The 21125-nt window shown below is 51.5% G+C and overlaps 2 protein-coding genes across 9 annotated transcripts in view; one reads left to right on the top strand and one right to left on the bottom strand.

The window, feature by feature from the left end:
* Window positions 1-56: 56 nt before the first annotated feature.
* On the top strand, window positions 57-6633 carry TRMT2A (tRNA methyltransferase 2 homolog A). 5 transcript variants are annotated; one of them, XM_059675928.1, is made up of 12 exons: window positions 62-490; window positions 674-1233; window positions 1483-1591; window positions 1857-2038; window positions 2239-2353; window positions 2449-2564; window positions 2640-2751; window positions 3354-3476; window positions 3666-3741; window positions 4074-4190; window positions 4320-4416; window positions 6061-6633. In XM_059675928.1, the coding sequence occupies exons 1-12, from the start codon at window positions 452-454 to the stop codon at window positions 6098-6100; spliced, it is 1686 nt and encodes a 561-aa protein (XP_059531911.1). In that variant the 5' UTR covers window positions 62-451; the 3' UTR covers window positions 6101-6633. The 5 variants fall into 5 exon arrangements, 4 of the variants coding, with proteins under 4 accessions (XP_059531913.1, XP_059531911.1, XP_059531912.1 ...); XM_059675929.1 differs by lacking the exon at window positions 6061-6633 and adding an exon at window positions 4526-4658 and having other exon boundaries at window positions 4320-4427; XM_059675926.1 differs by having other exon boundaries at window positions 64-490; window positions 4526-6633.
* Window positions 5666-21125, bottom strand: part of DGCR8 (DGCR8 microprocessor complex subunit) — a 29264-nt gene continuing 13804 nt past the window's right edge. For 3 of the 4 annotated variants that reach the window (XM_059675924.1, XM_059675923.1, XM_059675922.1), the window contains 7 exons: window positions 21011-21109; window positions 18667-18749; window positions 13757-13857; window positions 13340-13446; window positions 12043-12170; window positions 8436-8549; window positions 5666-7448 (listed from right to left, as the gene is read on the bottom strand). In XM_059675924.1, the coding sequence (XP_059531907.1) occupies window positions 7365-7448; window positions 8436-8549; window positions 12043-12170; window positions 13340-13446; window positions 13757-13857; window positions 18667-18749; window positions 21011-21109 (716 nt within the window). In that variant the 3' untranslated portion in view covers window positions 5666-7364. The remainder of the gene's footprint in view (window positions 7449-8435; window positions 8550-12042; window positions 12171-13339; window positions 13447-13756; window positions 13858-18666; window positions 18750-21010; window positions 21110-21125) is intronic. The other variant, XM_059675925.1, reaches the window with a different exon arrangement.

The raw sequence follows: 21125 nt of genomic DNA, 5'->3' as shown, positions 1-21125 counted from the left end.
GCTCCCGACGGCCCTCGCGCGCACTTCCGCCCCTCGGCCGCGCGTGGTCTTGGGGCTCAAGAAAGCGAGAGCCAGACGCTGGAGTCGGTGCCGTCGCGCGGCGATGACGTAGCCGGAAGCCAGGATGATGGAGGCGCACCGCCTAGTCTGCACGCGCTAGCCGACTGGACAGCGGCCGTGGGGGGGCGAGCCACTGGCGCGAGCCCCTGGCCAGCGGGCGGTGCACCCCATTCCCGAGACCGGGACCTGAGCACCGAGGGTTCGAGCCCCGCCCTGGGGTCGGAGCCGGGAGGCGGCCTCAGGGAGCCAAACCCGCGCTCTGAGAGCTTCCCGTGCGCCAGGCCCAGGGTGAGGCGGTGGGTCCAGGCAGCAGGACCGACCGGACGATGAGTGACAAGCTCGACAACGAAGCAAAGTGAAGGGCGATCCCGGCTAGAGACGCGGGGCGGCGATGGCGGACTTCATGAAAGGAGATGGAGATGGGGGCGCGGTGGGAAGCCACTGGGGATGGGGGTGTGAGATGGGAGAGAAGGGATCGGAGGGTGAGGATGGTAGGAAGGGTGGGGCTGGGTGTGGGAAGCACTAAATGGAGGTCTAGATGTGAGGCGATGAATCCTGGACGTCAGCACCCAGAGTCCACCCCTCATCCCAGCCCATGCCTGTCTCCACACAGGGCCCTGGGCCAATGGATGGCTGCGGCCAGGACAGCAGCAGTGCCCTGGGCACCTCTGCAGCCCCAGTCCCCGACGAGAAGGAGGAGGGAGGAGGAGGAGCTGGGACAGCTGCCAAGGCAGGCCCTCAGCCGGGGCTCTACGGCTACATCAGGGACGACCTGTTCACTTCAGAGATCTTCAAATTGGAGCTGCAGAACGTGCCACGCCACGCCAGCTTCAGTGATGTCCGACGCTTTCTGGGCCGCTTTGGCCTGCAGCCCCATAAGACCAAGCTCTTCGGCCAACCTCCTTGCGCTTTTGTGACATTCCGCTGCGCCGCTGAGCGGGACAAGGCCTTGCGTGTACTGCACGGTGCCCTCTGGAAGGGCCGCCCCCTCAGCGTGCGCCTGGCCAGGCCCAAGGCCGATCCCATGGCCAGGAAGAGGCAGCGTGAGGAGGAGGGTGAGCCTCCAGCCACGTGCGTGGCTGATGTAGTGACCCCTCTTTGGACGGTGCCCTATGATGAGCAGCTTGACCGGAAGCGGCTGGAGTGTGAACAGGTGCTGCAGAAGCTTGCCAAGTGAGTGTGAACAGTCACCCCCTCGACACCGGAGCTCTGTTCAGCTCCATGCTTGGTCAGACCTGCCTGTGCTCTGTACAGACCTCCTGGGCATCTGCACAGACTCTTGGGGAGCTAGCCAGTAAGACCCTGTGCTACCAGTGGGGATAATGAGGTACAAAGTGAGGGTCCTAGGCACCTAGGCGTTTGGAGAGTCGTTGGAGATGGTTTGGGGGCTGAGTCTAACCCTGGTCCCCCCTCACTCTGCAGGGAAATTGGGAACACCAACCGTGCCCTGCTGCCCTGGCTGATCTCGCAGAGGCACAAGCACAACAAAGCCTGCTGCCCCCTGGAGGGGGTCCGGCCATCACCCCAGCAGGTGTAGCCCACAAACCTTTACCCCACGCTCCTAAAGAAAACCGTCCTCACCCACCCCTTGCTTTGCATGTGCTACTCACGTTGGTCACTAGCCTGCTAGCTGTTGTTGGCCTTGTCCCCTGGATTGCCACACCCGATGGGGGAGCGGGGGCTTCTCACACATTGCCCTCTCCCACTCTCTGTGGTTCCCTCCGTGAACAAGTAAGTGGTGGGCTGCCAGGTTAAGGTCAGCTGTGTCTCTCTGCCTCCCTCTGCTCACCCTGCAGACCGAGTATCGGAACAAGTGCGAGTTTCTGGTGGGCATCGGAGTGGATGGAGAGGACAACACTGTGGGCTGCCGGCTAGGAAAGTACAAGGGCGGGACCTGTGCGGTGGCGGCCCCCTTTGACACTGTGCACATCCCTGAGGCCACCAAGCAGGTGGTGAAGGCCTTTCAAGAGTTTATCCGGTGAGGACTTGCATCTGGGAGAAGGTTCCGGAATGTTCGGACTTATCGCAGAGAGCCTGAGTCCTGCTGGGGAAAGGTGGGGGTGAGAGTCCTATGATCGCGGTGGCCTGGTGGGTGTGGCTAAAGGAGAGCAGGAAGGTTGCTTGCCCAATTCTGGTCAGGAGATGTTGGGGACTCAGGGCTGCTTATGGCTCCCACAGGTCTACTCCGTACTCAGCATACGACCCAGAGACATACTCAGGCCACTGGAAGCAGCTGACCGTGCGCACCAGCCGCCGTGGCCAAGCCATGGCCATTGCCTACTTCCATCCTCAGGTCTCAGGCTGGGTGGCCCTGCTGGGTGAAGGTGTCCCAGCCAGAGTGGGCTGCATGCAACACAGCCTCACGGCCTTTTCTACTGTCTCCTCCAGAAACTGAGCCCCGAGGAGCTGGCAGGGCTGAAGGCCTCCTTAGCGCAGCACTTCACAGCGGGACCAGGCAAGGCCAGCGGGGTGACCTGCCTCTACTTCGTGAAGGAGGGACAGCGGTGAGGAGCCTGGATGGGAGGCTGAGGTGAATCCTTTCGAGGGCTAGCAACACTGACTGGCCTCACCACCCACAGAAAGACGCCCAGCCAAGAGGGCCTGCCCCTGGAGCACATAGCTGGGGACCAGTACATCCACGAAGATCTGCTGGGGTTGACCTTCCAGATTTCCCCTCATGCCTTCTTCCAGGTAGCTGAGTGCCCTGGGGATCATACAGACACATGGAGGCCCAATGTGACACCAGGACATAGTTGGGATAGTGGGCTAGGGTAGGTGACAAGTGTTAGCCTGCACAAGTTTGGGTGAGAGCATTCAGGTGGGGGAGCCATAAGTGCTGTGAGGTAGTAAATTTCACTAACTAGACCTTTGTGATATAACCCTGCTGGAGAGCCACATGTAGGGAGTGGGAGCTGGGTAGTGCCAGGGCTCTGGTGTGAAGTCCTCTGTGCCTGATGCTGATGGGGGAGGGTCCCACACATCCATCACTCAGAAGTTCTTAAGTTAGGGATGTGGGGGGTCAGCATCAAGTTGCTTTTAAAGTTAGGACCCTGAGTGAGGTTGCCCAACATCTTGTAGATGGAAGAGCAGTTGGACCACTAGCCCTGGGGTGCTTCAGCAATTAGAGGTGGGGAAGGGGTGGGATCAGATGAGTGAGCCAGGGACTGGCCACAGGTCTTAAGAGAGGGGGAGTTCCCTGGGGAATGCAGACACTTGGTGGGGCGCTGCAGGGGGAGGCAAATTTGGGCAGTGGGGCTGCTTTGACATCCTGGATTGTGCTGGCCCACCTCAAGGTGAACACCCCAGCTGCTGAGGTGCTCTACACAGTCATCCAGGACTGGGCCCAGCTGGATATGGAGAGCACAGTGCTGGACGTGTGCTGTGGCACTGGAACCATTGGCCTGGCCCTGGCCCGGGTGAGCCCTCCCACCCACCTCAACTGAGGATGCCCTCTCCTCACCCAACCCTCCTGCTATCACCACTTTGTGACCCCCTAGCCTGTCCCAGATCCTCTTCTACTCCCCACAATGCCTCCTGCTACTCTCCACCCCAGGACCCTGGGGAGGTGCAAGGCACCATCAGCCTGTAACCTCCCCTTGATTCAGAAGGTGAAGAGAGTTGTGGGGATTGAGCTGTGCCAGGAAGCTGTGGAGGATGCCCGGGTGAATGCCAACAACAATGGTGAGAGCCAATGTACCACACAGTGGGCAGTCCCCACTGCTATACACCGTAACGCCACACCTAGAACCCATTACATGGCTTCTAGGGAGTGGGGGTGGGGGGGTGGGGACACGTGACAGAAACTGCAGAAGGTACAACAGGGCCCCTAGTGTGCACCCACCCACAAAGCCTGGGGCTGCCTGACAGGGAAGGAGGGTGAGCAAGCTCCCTGGCCAGTGAGTTTTCCTATGGCATCTCTGGTCAGGGGCTTTAGGACACCACAGCGGGCAGCTCAGTGGGCCCTGTGTGGCAGAGCATCCTGGATCCCAACAGGCTTGCTGTACCATCTGCAGAGTTGAGCAATGTCGAGTTCCACTGTGGGAGGGCTGAGGACCTGGTGCCTGCCCTGGTGAGCAAACTGGCCTCCCAGAAGCTTGTTGCCATCCTGGACCCACCCCGTGCGGGCCTGCGTGAGTAGCCTCCATTTGTGGATGGTACAGGGAATGGAGGGCAGTGATGTCTGGGTGATGTCCACATCCATTGGGCTACCCCTTCTTTGAGGTGGGAACCTCCCCTTAAGGAGGAGTCTGCCTCCTCAGATTCCAAAGTGATCCTGGCCATCCGCAGAGCTGAGAACCTCAAGAGGCTCCTGTACGTCTCCTGCAACCCCCGGGCGGCCATGGGCAACTTTGTAGAGTGAGTTTAAGGTGGGGGCTTGGGGTGGAATAGGGCCAGCACCCAGCCCCACACCTCCCACAGGAGCCCAGCCATGTGACTAACCTGGACTATTCCCTTCCCACCATAGCCTCTGCAGAGCCCCATCTAATCGGGTGAAGGGCACCCCCTTCCGGCCAGTCAAAGCTGTGGCTGTGGACCTGTTCCCGCAGACCCCTCATTGCGAGATGCTCATCTTGTTCGAGAGGGTGGAGCACCCCAATGGCACAGAGACCCTGGAGCCCCAGGACCCACCAGCTCAGCACTCACCTGGGCCCCCAGATGACACCCAGCAGGAATCTGGGTCTTCCCCTCCTTCCTAGGCCCTGGAGCAGTGGAAACCAGCCTTTCCAGAACACATCTAGTCGGCTTCACGGGCAGAAACCAAGTGGCTCCTCAAATCCTTGCCTCACCCCAAAACACTGAGGTAGTACTACCAACAGGACATAAGACCCAGCTGTCCTGCCCAGGGCCTTCCCGTTACTGTGGGTTATAGGCTCTTGCACCCTGCACACAGGTACACACACACTCGTACTTTTTGGACCACAAGGGCCAGAATAAACAACTGCTAAACTACTGATGTTTCTGTGATGAGAAACCAAGGCCAAGTGTGTGTGTAGGGGGGAGTGGGGGTGTACAACACAGGGCAAGGGGCTGGCCTTGCCTGTCTAGCCCCCACTTTCCCTGCACCAAAGGGAGGACCGTCAATTTTGTTCCACCCCCAACTGAACCCTGAAGAAGGAAGCTGGGCTGGGATGCTATTTGCCTACTATGGGGAGCAGCTGTGTCCAGGCAAAAGCCCTAGGCTCACTGGGGTTTGCTCCAGAGAGGTTCTGGCAAACTGAGGGTCCACAAGACCCCCTAGTCTTCCACAGCTAGAAAAAAACACCAGTCAGAACCTTTTGGACAGGTTTGTTTTATGTGTCCAAACAATCAAGGCTCACTGTTACAGCCATGGCCCAGCCACCATCTGGGACATACATGACGCACAGAGGTGGCATCAGATCAGCAGAGGCTCTCCTTGCCCTCTACCCCCACAGCATAGCTGTGTGCACACCACACGCACACCACACATGGGACAGGAAGGATATGGTGGGGCCACAGAGGCTCACCCACTTCTAGTAACACGTGCACAAAGCTTTGGTTCATAATGGCGCATCTGGCTGTTTTAAGGGCAAACCGTCAGTCAATTATTCATTGCTGCAGACAGGAAGCAAGACAGAAGCAAGTGTATAATTACAGCAATTTGATTGAGGACTCTGTTTTATAAAGGTCAACACAGAAGCTAACCTTGGTCACATGGGTGCTGAGGGAGGGATACACTGGGTGGCCTACAAGGCCAACATTGTCTTCCCGGAAGCAGACACCACCAATTGTCTTCCTGGAAACAAAACACCATCCACAGGGGATGTGGTGGACAGGCACACCCAAAGAACGTAACAATGCAACCCAGCACTGGGCTCCTGTATCTGGCAGTGCACCATGAGCATGTGGCACCCTGAAGAGGTGCTGGGAACAGGAAACCAATGGCTAACCACCACTACCTTACATGTGGGGACAACCAAGGGCCCCCGCACCCCCTGGGACTCAGAGCAGGGTCACATCTAACCCTGCACCTGTCCACAGGGGCCACCTGGAGAGCACAGGCTGCTGGTCAGAGGAGTGAGCTGGTTACCAGACCTGGCTGCACAGGGCAGCTGCCTTTGAAATCCAGTGAAGCTACCATCCATGTGCTTGCACCAAATCTGGAGAGGAGTGCCAGTTTGTGATCAAGATTGGATTGCACTACGGGTCCTTGTTCCCTCTTCTTAAATAAACCCACGTGCTAAAATTCATTAATTGTTTATATCTGCTACATGATTCCAAATCTATCTTCTACACACTGTAAAAGTTTCTTTCCAAATGCTAAAATATCATAAAAGCTTTAAAAACTGAAGAGTGGATAGAGAGATTTGACTGTGCAAAAATCTTTAGTAAAAAGTTGCTAAAGGCCAGTGAAGGTAACCAGCCTAGGTGTGTTTTTAGGGCATTAAGACTTACTCAGAAGGCCCTGGCCGGGTGGATAGCTCAGTTTGTCAGAGCATCGTCCTGATATGATATGCCAAGTTTGCGGGTTTGATCCCTGGTCAGGGCACATACATGAATCAACCAATAAATGCATAAATAAGTGGAACATCAAATTGATTGCTTTTCTCTCTCTCTCTCAAATCAATAAAAAAACTTTAATTTTTAAAAAAGACTTCGAAAAATGGATCACAACCCAGCTCAGGGCTTGGGAAATAAGCCAGGCAGAAACACACTGGCTGAAAAATAATCACCTTGATGATTTGCCTGCAATCTCTGAAAAATAGTTCTGATGCTAAAATTGTGTTTATTTTAAACCTAAAAGGTCTGAAATACTCATTCCTGTTATAACATTTTCAGGGGAAAAAAGGGAAAACACAGGAGGCAGGAAAGGGGATGGTGTGCCAGCATGCGCCTTCTGACCAGGTTCCTGCAGTGGCCTGCAGGAGCCCTAGACACAGGGCGCCATAGCACTTGGCCATCACTTCTCATTTCATCTGTGATCCAACTATCATTTCTTGTCAGTGCATGTTATATACTAAAATTCATGAAAATCTTCATAAAACCAGTCTGCAGCAAATCCGTAAAAGCATAGGTCATCTCCAAGCTCAGCTTCCACCTGCACGGGCAGGCTGAGCTGATGCTTGAACACGTCCACTCAGACCTGTGGGTGGCCCACAAGGAAATGGTATAGTAGAATGTGGCCCTGGCTGTCCCCATACACTGGAGCCCCACCCCTCTGGCCCCAGCCTCAAAGATGTGGCTGCAGGGGAGGAACTTAGATTGGAGATGAGAGGCTGCAGAGGGAGCGGTGCATGGTCTCCTGGCACAGAGCTGGCAGCCCCCATGCCCGGTCCACCACCTCCTCACACGTCCACAGTGCACAGGGGCTCGCCACCAGGCTGAGCAGATGCCACAATAGACATCTTGGGTTTCTTCCGCGTCTCCTCCTAGAAAAACAATGAAGGTCAGGGATGCCAGTGAGGTGGGAACATGTTGCAGCCCAGCTTCAGGCAAGAGGCTCCAGAGGGAGATGGATGGGTGGGAGGTGAGCCCAGCAGACTGGTGCCAGGCAGCCTCTGGAGTAGGAGGGCACCCGTGCTTTGCAATTTCAGGCTGGAAAGAATAAAGGCCTGAGGAGTGGGCCAGGCAGGGGCCTGGATGGGAGGATAACCCTGGACACCATCAGAGTACATGATTCCCTGGGTATCAGGACAGTCAATAATGAAGAGCCAAGGAGGTTACAGCCACCAGGGATACGCCCCTAGTGGGTCTCTCTCCTCACCCCTACCTGAGGGCAGCAACAAGGCATCCCCTGGACCCAAAAGGTCCGCAAAGACAACAGACACCTACTTCAGGGTTTATACAGGCCCAGGCTGATACCACAGCTGAAAAGATCCGAGCCCAGAGGCTCCCTGAATGGGTGGTTTTAGAAACGGCATGGGGACTGAGCCCTACCTGCATTCAACCGTTCTGTGAACCACACTCCTTCCTCAGAACTGCTGAGGACTCTAAGAGGAAGAGGTCCAGGATGGCAGTCTGTTACCCACAAGGACCCAGAGTGTGTGTGTGTGTGTGTGGGGGGGGGGGGGGCAGAGTGCTAGCCAGTGCACTCCCCTGCCCTCAAACAGCCAGCACTAAAAGTCAGTGCATAAGAGGCCGGGCCCTTCACAAGCACTATCAAGCTAGAGCTGCCAGCTCTCTAATTATATAAAATAGGGACTTAGCATAAGTATCACGAATGCTAAAGCTCAAGTAAAAGCAAATCTAATCTGGGTGGCTTTTCAGGTGCCTGGGCACTGCCAGGGTATCAGAAGCCAGTGATGGGTTACTATGGGACAGCTTCCCCCGCCCGCCAGCTGCCAGAGTGTGACACAGCTTGGTACCCTCCCCTGCCTTGGGGGCAAGGGGATGGAGGAGCCATGGCCTGTGCTCACCCTCTCCTCGGCCAGCCTCTTCATCTCCTCCTGCAGCTTGCTTAGGATGTGCAGGTTCGGCTTGTTCTTCTTGGCATACTGCTGCAGCTCAATCACACTCTTGTCTGAGGTCTCCTAAGGAGCACAGTGCCTCCATCTCAGGTCTGCCCTGGACCCCACACCAGCTGCCCCACCCTCAACCTGTGCAGAGAACATTATGCTACCCCCACTGCCCCATCCTCAGTGGACAAAAAGCCACAACCTGCTTCTGGGACAAAAGCACCCAGGTACCCAGCTGTTTCCAGCCCTATCCAGACCCAAGGAAGCTAGCCACTGCCTTAGATACAGCAGTCAGCCAGGCTTGCTGTGCCCAGAGCCCTCTGACTGAAGTGGTACCTAGGCTGGGAGGCCATCAGCCCCAGCCACTGAGCTCTCTGCATGCTCTAGACCAGGGGTGGGCAAACTTTTTGACTTGAGGGCCACAATGGGTTCTTAAACTGGACCGGAGGGCCGGAACAAAAGCATGGATGGAGTGTTTGTGTGAACTAATATAAATTCAAAGTAAACATCTACACTAATAAAAGATAAACATGGGCCAAAGCCGGTTTGGCTCAGTGGATGGAGCGTCGGCCTGCGGACTGGGAGGTCCCGGGTTCGATTCCGGTCAAGGGCATGTGCCTGGGTTGCAGGCACATCCCCAGCGGGAGGTGTGCAGGAGGCACCTGATCGATGTTTCTCTCTCATCAATGTTTCTGACTCTCTATCTCTCTCGCTTTCTCTCTGTAAAAAATCAATAAAATATATTTAAAAAAATAAAATTAAATAAATAAATAAATAAAAAGATAAACATGGTAATTGGTGTACAACCGCTACCCTTTTCATTGGCTAATCAGCGAGATATGCAAATTAACTGTCAGCCAAGATGGCAGCCGGCAGCCAGGCAGCTTGAAACTAACATGAGGCTTGCTTGCCTCAGTGAGGGAGGAAACCAACCTTCCCGCCTGCGGCTCCAGGCCTCTGAGCCTCTGAGCCTCTGAGCCTCTGAGCGGGCAGTTTCAAACATTGTAACAAATACCGCCAGACTTCAGCCAGCAGGATCGCAACATTGTATGCAAAGGCAGCGGAGGCCTAAGAGCTGGAGCCAAGCCTCAAGCTAAAGCTGGCCCAGAATAAAAAAAAAAAAAGGAAAAAAGGAGCGGTTGGGAGCTTCAGTCACCCCCAGCCTGAAAACAGCCCTCAGCCCCTCACCCAGACTGGCCAGGCACCCCAGTGGGGACCCCCACCCTGAAGGATGTGTGACCAGCTGCAAACAGCCATCATCCCCTCACCCAGGCTGGCCAGGCACCCCAGTGGGGACCCCCACCCTGACCCAGGACACCCTTCAGGGCAAATCAGCCAGCCCCCACCCATGCACCAGGCCTCTTTCCTATATAGTAAAAGGGTAATATGCTCCCAGCACCGGGATCAGCGGAGCCGTGAGGCCTCCCGGCACCGGGATCAGCGTGACAGGGGGCAGCGCCCAAACCCCCTGATCGCCCTGCGGCTCTGTGTGTGACAGGGTGTGGCACCCCCACCCCCCCACCCCACAGGCCCTGCTCTGTGTGTGACGGGGTAGAGCCATAACCTCCCCATCGGCCCTGCCCTGAGTGTGAGAGTGGTGGCGCCCCAACCCCCTGATCGGCCCTGCTCTGTGGGTGATAGAGGGCGGTGCCCCAACGCCTCCCCCCGCCCCCCCACGAGCCCTGCTCTGTGTGTGACGGGGTAGAGCCATAACCTCCCCATCAGCCCTGCCCTCAGTGTGACAGTGGCGGCGCCCCAACCCCCTGATTGGCCCTGCTCTGTGGGTGATAGAGGGCAGCACCCCAACTCCCTGATCCGCCCTGCTCTGTGTGACAGGGGACGGTGCCCCAACTCCCCTATCGGCCCTACTCTCTGAGTGAGAGGGGGGAGCTCCTCAACCCCCTGATGGGCCCTGCTCTATGCGTGACAGGGGGGAGCTCCCCAACCCCCTGATGGGCCCTGCTCTGTGTGTGACAGGGGGGAGCTCCCCAACCCCCTGATGGGCCCTGCTCTGTGCATGACAGGGTACGGAGCCCCAACCCCCCTGATGGGCCCTGCTCTGTGCGTGACAGGGGGCAGCGCCCCAACCCCCTGATTGGCCCTGCTCTGTGCGTGACGGGGTGGCGCCACAACCTCCCCATCGACCCTGCCTTGAGTGTGACAGGGGGCGGTGCCCCAATCCCCCAATCGGCCCTACCCTGAGCGTGACTGAGGGTGGCATCGCAACTTCCCAATCCGCCCTGCTCTGTGCATGACAGGGGGCGGCACCCCAACACCCCAATTAGCCCTGCTCTGAGCCCGACCAGGGGCTGCACCTAGGGATTGGGCCTGCCCTCTGCCACCCGGGAGCAGGCCTAAGCCAGCAGGTCGTTATCTCCCGAGGGGTCCCAGACTGCGAGAGGGCACAGGCCGGGCTGAGGGACCCCCCTCCCCCCCGAGTGCACAAATTTTTGTGCACCGGGCGCCTACTCATTACATAAAAGGGTACGGTCTTTTTTTCAATAGTTTTATTCATTTCAAACGGCCGGATCCGGCCCGCGGGCCGTAGTTTGCCCACGGCTGCTCTAGACTCTCAGTGCAAGATCCAACTGTCCTAAGGCCCTCCATCTCTCAGGACAACTACTGTATTTGGGGTGCCAGACCCCACCTGTCTTCCAAAAGCCGCATGCTGGGCTGTTCCCAGGCTTGACCCCTCGCCCTCCAGCTTAGGAAAGGTTCCCACCCATGGGCCAAAGTGGGCTTTCTCTCCTTCAACCTTAGCCCGAGAGGATACACAGAAGGCAAGCATATATAAAAGGCAAGGTAAGTTTCATGTGCATTGCATCCAAGTTTTCTCAAAAACACATATCCTGAGGTTCCTCTAAGGAAGTTGGGGACCTGTCACTTCCTTCATCCCACCTATCATGCCCAAAGCAAGAGCATCTTCAGGGATGGTCTGAGGGTCTACTGTGTGATCTTTGGAGTTACCACCTGTAGTTCCCCAACTGTACACTGACCATCCCTCTACTTACTGGGGTGCTGATAACCCAGAGCGTTTCTATAAACATCAGGGGGGAAATTAAAAATGTAAACACTCACCTCCTAGTACTTCCCTCCACCCAACAAAGCATCTGTCATCCAACTATCTGCGATCTACCTAAAGGCATTGGTTTAAATCTCAAGGTCTTGGCAAAAGTAGCAGAAACAAAACAAATGACACACAGGCTGTTGAATTAATTAAAGCTCAGTAACTGTGTTCATAGCCAAGAGAGCTGCCCTTGAATGCTCACTCTCCCTCAGCCACTGTGTGGCCTCAAAATAGCATAAGGCCTCCCATCACTGGACTACAGTCTCAGGGCTGGCAGCACTCACCATCTGCACTTCTGCTGCTCCAGTCCCCTCCCCACACTGCCAGAGCCAGGCCCAGGCCCCTTGGGCAGGATGACCCCACCCCAACAAAGTCACAGAAATAGCCCAGCAGAGAACCCAAGAAAGGTGGCCATGAACAAAAGCAGAGTTGCATCACTCTATCCCTGTGACAGTGGGACCCCAAGCATGTACTCCAAGGTTGGGAGGAGTGTCCCGTTACCTGTTTGACCATCTTGCTGCTTTCACGGCCATACATGCGTAGTAAAGACCCCCAATTCTTGACATGTGGGTGCAGGAGCTGAAGGATTTTCTGAGAGGCTAACTGCTTCCCAACTCTCTTATTTTTACCTGTGAAGAGGGGAAGGATACACAGAGAGGGAGTCACAAACATCCAGCTATCCAAAACAGTCACCTTGCCTAAAAAGGAGCTCATCTGCCCCTCCCCCCTCGAGCTGAGGGCACATTCTACAGGAAGCAGGTGAGAAGTGCTCCACCACCAAGCTGAGCACAGGCACCTCACAAATTCCAGACCAGGACCCACCCCTATCTCACTTCACAGAACAGCCCATCAGAGGCTCTAGGAGGTGAGGACATGATCCAGTCACACAACTTAAGGGCCCTTCCTCCCACCACAACCCCATACTTCCAGACACACTGTCAAGCAGCAATGAGGTGTCATGAAGCATGTGGCCTCCGGTTCCTTGGAGGAGGCACAGGAGGAGGGTTTTCCCAGAAGGCCCAGGCCAGCCACTCTTTCAGACAGGGCTTCCCAGCTTGGAGGAGAGAATTCTGGCACCAGGATCCCTCTTCTATGTCAAGCTCCGCCCACCTGCTTAGGAGCACTTCTCAGTGGGACTGGTGTCTGCTGGAGTGCGAGGCACACCAGGTTTCAACGTGGTTCTGAACTTTCCCAGGGTCAACTTGTGCACTACCTTCTAATTTATACAGCATTGGTTTTGTGTATATCGTAGTAACAAAAATTTTTCTTTTAAAATAAAGTTATATTTTAAAAGGCAGTCATTTCAAAACTCACATTAGGTAAAGAGCACAGGTAGTGCACACAGACCAGAAGGCAGAGGGGCAGCACAGGAATGCAGAACATAGCGGGGTGGAGACTGCTGCTGTTTGAGCAGCATCGACCACAGGGACCAAGAACTGTAGGGGGCAGAGATGGCAGGAGGGGCACAGATGGCAGGAGGGGCACACATGGCCTAACCAGAACGAGCAGTCCTAGGCCAGGGGAGAGAAGACAGAGACAGCACAGACAGGACTACCAAAGTCGAGCCTCAGGCTGACTGTGTTTCAGATGTTGACGTGAGATGCTGGTGGACAAAACTGTAGGCAGCCAGTGCACACAGCTGGAGCTCAGGAGCAACAGTAGGCAGTGACTGGGAACCAAGGCAAAGGGGCTCAAAACTCCCAGAGAGACCCCAGGATGGGGTGGCAGCAAGGCAACATCCCCCAGTGGTCATCTGCCAGCATGGTGGGTGGCAAGGAGGAGGAGATGGGGTCCTTACACCAGCCGCGCACTGTGTGCTTGCCGCACGCCATGACATATTCACTCTTCTGGTTTTTACCAGGAACCACTTCAAACTTGATGGATGTGTCACCCATCCCATGGTTTCTAAGAAAAAAAACAAAGACAACAGGTGGCATCAGCTGAGGAGGAGGAAACAGCTACTTCCAGAAAGTTAAGGGCTCTCTCAAGACAATGCCAACCCTTTCCCCAAAACTGCTTCTCAGCTGGAGGGTGAGGTTCTCCAAGTATACCCAACCTGATCCCATGGGGCTCTCTGATGGACCGCCAGGGAACACTTGCAATGGCTCTCGGGCTTTAGCATTGCCTCTTGAGTCAGGATCAACAGCCAGTAAGGATGTTGGGCACCCAGATAGAAGCCCCCGACCAGGCTTAGGACGGGAAGCTTCCACCCTACCTTTTAAGGCACTCGTGGAGGATCTGATAGGGAGACAACAGTCCGGCCTTGCTGGTCAACTCGTAGACCCGCGAGTCCTCGATACTGATGTGGTTAAAATACTACAAAACAAAGCAGCCACTCCTAAGTACTGGCCTGGCAGAGCTGCTCCCCATGCTGTCTGCTTCCCCCAGAGGCTTACTGTCCTCCTTATTGCTTCACAGAGCACCTCACACCCCCCACTTCCCTGTCCAGCTGGCCCTCTGGAGACAAGGATGAGTAGCTGCACTACACCAGGCTAGAGACAGGGCATGGATGGGGTGGAAGACCTTGGTGCAGTGAGGACCTGGGCTGCATAGCTAGCCAGCCCGGATAGCCTTTTCTGAACCTGAATCTTCAGACTTCACAGAGTCTGAAATCTAAGGATAAATAACCTTTGGAGAAAAACTTGAACATCATAAGTGAGATTACAGAAAAGAGAAGGTAAGCAAAGCAAAAGCTGCACTCTAATTCTCCCCAAAGGCTACAAAGTGCCTGGTCGGGCTCTAGTCTTAAACACAAATGTTGTCCTAGATTTAAAAGTGATCACTGCGACCAAAGAATAGAAAGGTTAACAAGAAACCACTTAACCAGTCAGGGAAAAAAAGGGAAATTCTGCACAAAAGAGACAGGAGCCGCCCCCGGGTGAATGGATGCCAGTCAGGAGCGAGGTTCACCTCCCCAGGAGGGGCTGTTCGTCTCCTGGGGCTGCCATAACAAAGTACCACAAACTGGGTGGCTTAAAACAACAGAAATTAATTTTCTCTCACTTCTGGAGGCCAGAAGTCAAGGTGTCAGCAGGGTCCTGCTCCTTCTGAAGCCTCCCAAGGAAGAGCCTTCCTTGACTTTTCCAACTTCTGGTGGCTTGTGGAAGCCTAACTCCCATCTCCACGTGGCATTCTCTCCATCTCCCTCCCCTCTGCTCTGAGCAGGGAGGTGGGGTTCCTCTACCTCCACCTGCTTCTGTGAGGAGACAGGCTCACTATGACTGAGTGGAGGAAAGGAAGGCACTGTTTCTGAAAAGTATTGTTGATTCTGTGAACAGGAAATCCTCTTGCTATCACCTAGTTATTTGTTTTCTCACAGGTCCCCACAAGACACCTCCATCTCAAGCGCCCATATCATTGTGGATCAATTTCCAGGAAAAGTTACTTATCAAGATGTAAGGCTCTGGGCCCATCCTTAATGGCTGGTCAGGCAGCCAACACATCAGCAATGTCTGGTTTTCTCATTCAGCCTGTGAGGACTAACTTTCTAACCAGTAGTCGGCACCTGGGCTGTGGACCTGTAATGAGGCTGAGCAGGTGGATAACTTATGAACCCTACAGCTCCAGGTTCCTCCCTGACAGAGCTAAAGCCAACACACACACATGCCCACGCTCAGAAGCCCCAAAATACCCAACAGCCTCTGCCAAAGGTCAACACCACAGTTACCAAGTAGCCATGGCCACGTGTTACTGATGGTTAAGCTGCCAGGGGAGTGTAGGTACTCCACCTCTAGAGAGCAAAGGCAAAGGGCAGAAGTGACCACTGAGAACAGCAAGAGCCCAGGTGACTGGCCCAACAGACAGTGAAGAAACACCACAGAGAACCCAAGACCCATAAATTTAAAAATTTAGATAAAACAGACCAATCCCTAAAAAATGCAAACTACCTGCATTGCCCTATTCCAGTTATTTTTAACCTTTTTCATCTCATGGAATACATAAACTAATGACTAAAATTCTGCGGCACTCCAAAAGTATATTTTTTGCCTAATTAAAAAAAAAAAGTATGATTTTAATTCATTCACACTAGAGGGTTATTGTGTGGCTGTTGTCATATTTTATTTGACAATCTAAGGGAAAAGAAGTCAGTGCCCCTGACTAGTCAGGTACTGCATGTTTTAAAAATTCTTGCAGCATACTGTTTGAAAATTGCTGCCCTAAAAAAAGAAAGAAACAAAGAAACAAAGAAAGAAACAAAGAAAGAAAATTGCTGCCCTATTCTATTCCAGAAATTAAATTTGTAGCTAAAAACTTTTCCTTGAAGAAAACTCCAGGTGCAGATGGCTTCAGTAGTGATGACTACCAAACATTTAAGAGGAAGAAATGACACTGATTCTATAGAGATTCTTTCAAAAAATCTGAAGAGGAGGGAACAACTGCCAACTCACTTTATGATGCTGAGCAGTAGTACCCTGATATTAACACCAGACCATGGATGTACAAGAAAATAACAAACTAAAATCCCTCACAAACCAGGTATAAAAATCCTAAACAGTATTAGCAAATTGAAACCATTAACATAAAAAAATTTCTATCACACCCAAGTAGAACTTATCATAGAAATGCATTTTTAAATTTTAATTCTCACCCAAGGACACACTTTTTCCTTTGATTCTAGAGAGAGAGGAAGAGAAGAACAACAATCAACTGCCTCCCACATGCATCCCAACAAGATCGAACCTGAAACCTGGATATGTGACCTGACGGGGAATCAAACCTGCAGCCCCTTGGTGCATGGGACAATGCTCCAACCAACTGAGCCACACCAGCCAGGGCCCAGAAATGCATTTTTAAAAAAATCAATCAACATAATTCACTATATTAGTATTAACAAAGAAGAACCTTATGATAATGTTAACAGATACAGAAAGGGCATTTGACAAAAATCCAACACCTTTTCATGATAAAACACTCAACAAAGAAGAAATAGAAGAGACTTCCCTTGATCTGATGAAATTACCTGACAGCTAACATCATACTCACTGGCAAGAGTTGCTAGATGCTTCCCCCTAATATCAGGTACAAGACAAGGATGTCCACCCCCCCTACTGCTACTCAGCACTGTACTCAAGATTATAGCCAAAATAATAAGGCAAGAAAAAGAAATACCAATGAATTACATAACCTACATCAAATTGAAAAATTTCCAGAAAGATACAATATCCCAAAACTAGCTCAAGAAGGAATAAAAAATCTGAATAGATGTATAACAAGTAAAAAGATTGAAATAGTAATTAAATAACTTCAAAGAAAAGTCTAGGCCAGGGGTGGGCAAACTTTTTGACTCGAGGGCCACAATGGGTTCTTAAACTGGACCAGAGGGCCAGAACAAAAGCATGGATGGAGTGTTTGTGCGAACTAATATAAATTCAAAGTAAACATCATTACATAAAAGGGTACGGTCTTTTTTTTCAATAGTTTTATTCATTTCAAACGGGCCGGATGCGGCCCGCGGGCCGTAGTTTGCCCACGGCTGGTCTAGGCCCTAGTGGTTTCACAGGTGAATTCTATCAAATGTTTAAAAAATTAATACCGGTCCTTCACAAACTATTCCACAAAATGGAAGAGGAACACTTTCCAACTCATTCTTTGAGGCCAGTATTACCCCATACCAATACTAGACAAAAACATACAAGAAAACTACAGATCAGTATCCCTTCTAAATAAATAGAGCTACAAAAAGTTCTCAATAAAATACTAGCAACCAAATCCAGCAATACATAAAAATAATTATACATTGCCCTGGCTGGTGTTGCTCACTGGTTAGAGTGTTGATCAGTGCAACAAAGGGTCATGGGTTCAATTTCCCATCAAGGGCATGTACCTGGTTGCAGGTTCGTTCCCGGACATAGTTGGAGTACATGAGGGAGGCAACCTGTTAATGTGTCCCTCTCACATTGATGTTTCTCTCCCTCCACCTCCCCTGTCTCCACTTCCCTTCTAATTGCTCTAAAAATAAATAAATAAATAAATGGAAAAAATATCCTCAGGTGAGGATTAACAACAAAAAAAGAAGAAAAAAAAAGATACATCATGACCAGTGGGATTTATCCCAGGAATGCAAAGTTAGCTTAACATTCAAAAATCAGCCCAGCCAGAGTGGCTCAGTTGGATGAGCACTGTCCTGTGCAACAAAAGGTTGCCAGTTTAATCCCCTGTTGGTGAATGTATGGATGTTTAAAAATAAATAACAAATTATCACAGCTTAAAAAAAAAAACATTCAAAAATCAACGTAATATATCACCATATTAGTAAAGTAAAAGACAAAACACACAATCATCTTATTAGATACAGAAAAACTACCTGAGAAAATCCAACATCTATTCCTGGCAAAAAACTATTAGCAAACCAGGAGTAGAAGTCAACATTCTCAATCTAATAAGATCCACAAGTAACACATGTTAAGTGAAAGAAGCCAGTCACAAAGGACCGCATATGTGATTTCATTCCTATGAAATGTCCAGAATTGGCAAATCCAGAGATAGCAACTGGCAAATCCAGAGACAGCAAGTACATTAGTGGCTTCTAATTAATGTTGAGGGCTAGGGAATGGGGAGAATTGGGAATTATTGCTAAAAATTTTTAAGGTTAGATTGTTGTGATGATTATATACAAATACCCACTGAACTTTAAAAGGATAAAATTCATGGCATATAAATTATATATCAATAAAGCTTTTAGTTAAAAAGACTAAAAGCTTTATTGATATATAATCTTTCAAACTCTTCAGAGTTTGAAAAGCCCTTGTTAGAAATCATAGAAACAGATTTACCCCAAAAAAGTTCACAAGTAGTTTTAAATGGTTCTTAATATGACTAATTTAACTTTTGTAGACCCTGCCTCAAAGGTTCGTTCCCACCACAGATCTACTATAAGGAGAGAGCTGATTTCCTTCCAAATACATTTATTGCTCACAAGCAACTTCCTGACACCAATTACAAGACACAGGGGACAAAAATGACATTTCTTTCCTGTGCTTTCACAAAGATAAGCAAGTTTCCCCTTTTATAAAATATGAACAAACAGTATCACCTTGAATGATTAAATCACTGAGCACACCCTGCGCTGGCAGGGCAGGCTGAGCTGAGAATTGCAGTTCCAAACAGGGCAGTCATGACACTCACCTCCAGCTCTTCACTGTCTTTGGGCTTCTCCTCAGAAGTCTGTTTAACAAAATCAGGGATGAGGATTTCCAGCGTAGCTCGAGCTATGAAAAGAAAAATCTTGAGGATGAGGATTTAGGCCCAGCCTGCTTTCCACCTGCAGAGCGAGCTACACACTGGCTCCTCGGCAGGACCAGGGACCCCATGACTCAGGGGAGCAAGGGCCCTAGGGAGCAGCAGTACTTTTAGAGGCAGAGACAGCAGAGGATGGAAAGAGCACACCCTAAGAAAAGGATGCAGTGACAGAGGCAATTGGCCCTGAGGCACTTGTGGCAGGTCAGGGAGAGGAGATGTGCATGTCAGAGGATTCACGTGACATGCGGACAAATGGCTCAGCAAAACCTGGACCAAGTAGGGAGAACTGCAAACTGAGTAAGCTACATGTGTGTGGCAGGGAGAAGCAGCCAGATCAGATGGATTATCTGGAAAAACAGCTGCAGGACAGAGCACAGGGATGACTCCATGTTGAGCACAGATGTCCAAGTGAGCAAGGGTGCCACTTACCAATGGCATGGGGATGTGGGGCACTGAGGGAGGGGGGAGGGATGTGTGACAGTCTGGCCCTGTACGGTTATAGTACCAGCAAGACATCCAAGTGCAGGTGTCTAAAGATAAGCTAGAGTCTGGGCAGAAAAAGTGGGTCCCTGCTCGTGGGAGGAGTGCAGCAGGGTCCTGTCACCAGAATGTCTCCACCCCCATGCTGGGCCTGCTCTATGTTAACTGCTCCATGACTTCAGCAACACCCAGCCTGTTGAGCTGAAAAAGTCTTTGGGGCCCAGTCGGTATAGCTCAGAGTTTGAGCATCAACCCAAGAACTAAGAGGTCACCAGTTCAATTCCCAGTCAGGGCACACACCCAGGTTGCGGGCTCAATCCCCAGTAGGGAGCATGCAGGAAGCAGCTGATTGATGATGTTCCTCTCTCATAGATGTTTCTATCTGTATATGCCTCTCCCTTCCTCTCTCTCTAAAAACCAAAAACATTTTTTTTTAAAAGAAAAAGTCATCCTAGCCAGCTTGGATCATTGGATAGAGCGTGGGCCTGTGGACCCAAGGGTCCAGGTTAGATTCGGGTCAAGGGCACGTACCTAGTTGCAGGCTTTCTCCCCAGCCCAGGCCCTGGTCAGGTGGCCCTGTGGTCCACTGCTAAGAAGAGGCCAAATAGCCATGAGCTGGGGCAAATGGCTTCTGGGGAAAAAAATGCTCGTGCAGGAGGCAACCAATCCATGTGTTTCTCTCACATGGATATTTCTCTCTGTCTTCCCGTCTTTCTTCCATTCTCTCTAAAAATCAATGGAAAAAATCCTTGGGTGAGGATTTAAAAAAAGTCTTCTGACAGAATTTCTCAAAAATGGACAATAGGCCTTCCTAGAGAACGGGGCGCACTGGATGAGCCCAGCACAACCTCACAGAGGAAGGACAGACAGTAATGTATTATTCCAATTGTATTCAGCATACACCATCGAAAGAAAGCAACACCGAGAGAAACGCTAAGTCCCATGAGCAAAAACACTTAAACTGAGCCGAGACCTAGTGAGATTTGAACAACACTGACATATTTCACACTGTGAAGGTCAGAGCTGCTCTGGAAGACGATGGGAATAGTAGAAACCTCACGAATCAGCCTATGGGTACCAGAGTCGGGGGTGCACCCAACACCTACCCTGCAATGTGGTCCACTCCTAAGAAGAGGCCAAATAGCCCTGAGCTGGGGCAAATGGCTTCGGGAAAAAAATGCCAACTACTAGTGCTGAGCATAAAAGTGAACAGCAAATACACGGTCAAAAAGAGCAATGGGTTTTAACCAGAAAACATAAGCTTTCCCCCGGATCTGCTGTGTTCAATGAGTGGCAGTCCCAAATGTGCAGTTTGAAGGACTCAGGAAATCGTCCTCACAAATGTCAAAACCACTCAAAGAAAATGCCAATAGCATGCTGACTCACCTGTTTTTCATCTCCTAGCATGCCCACATTTTGCTCCGTTTAAATACAAACCCACTCTACAACATGTGCCTAGTGCAGCCCAGTCAGCTCTGTGAGTAGGGAGGAAAAGGGTGGGAGATTTCAGCCTGGCTGCCAATGAGTTAAGAAGGGACTTCCTACTTTTATTTCTCAGGCTTTACTTTCTATATCTGAATCTTTCCCAATGAACAAAAAATTTTTAAAAATCAAATAGACAATTATAGAAATAAAATGGATTCTCCCCAACCACACTACTCCCACTCCTGCTGCTCAGCCCTCCCCAACCAAGAGGAGGGACAAACACAGTGGGTAGTATGGGGCTCTGACATCTAAGCAGGCACATTACCAGCTTTATTCTTCGCAAGTTTTTTGCTGCTTGCAGTTCCAGATCCATAGGTCACACCATCAATGGTCACCGAGGCGCCAAAAGGCTCACTTGGGTTCTCTTAAAATTAAAATTA

The sequence above is a fragment of the Myotis daubentonii genome, chromosome 19 (genome assembly GCF_963259705.1).
Source record: "Myotis daubentonii chromosome 19, mMyoDau2.1, whole genome shotgun sequence".
NCBI classification, from domain to species: Eukaryota; Metazoa; Chordata; class Mammalia; order Chiroptera; family Vespertilionidae; genus Myotis; species Myotis daubentonii.
Note: the sequence above shows the minus strand (reverse complement) of the source record. Positions and strands in the feature narration are given on the sequence as shown.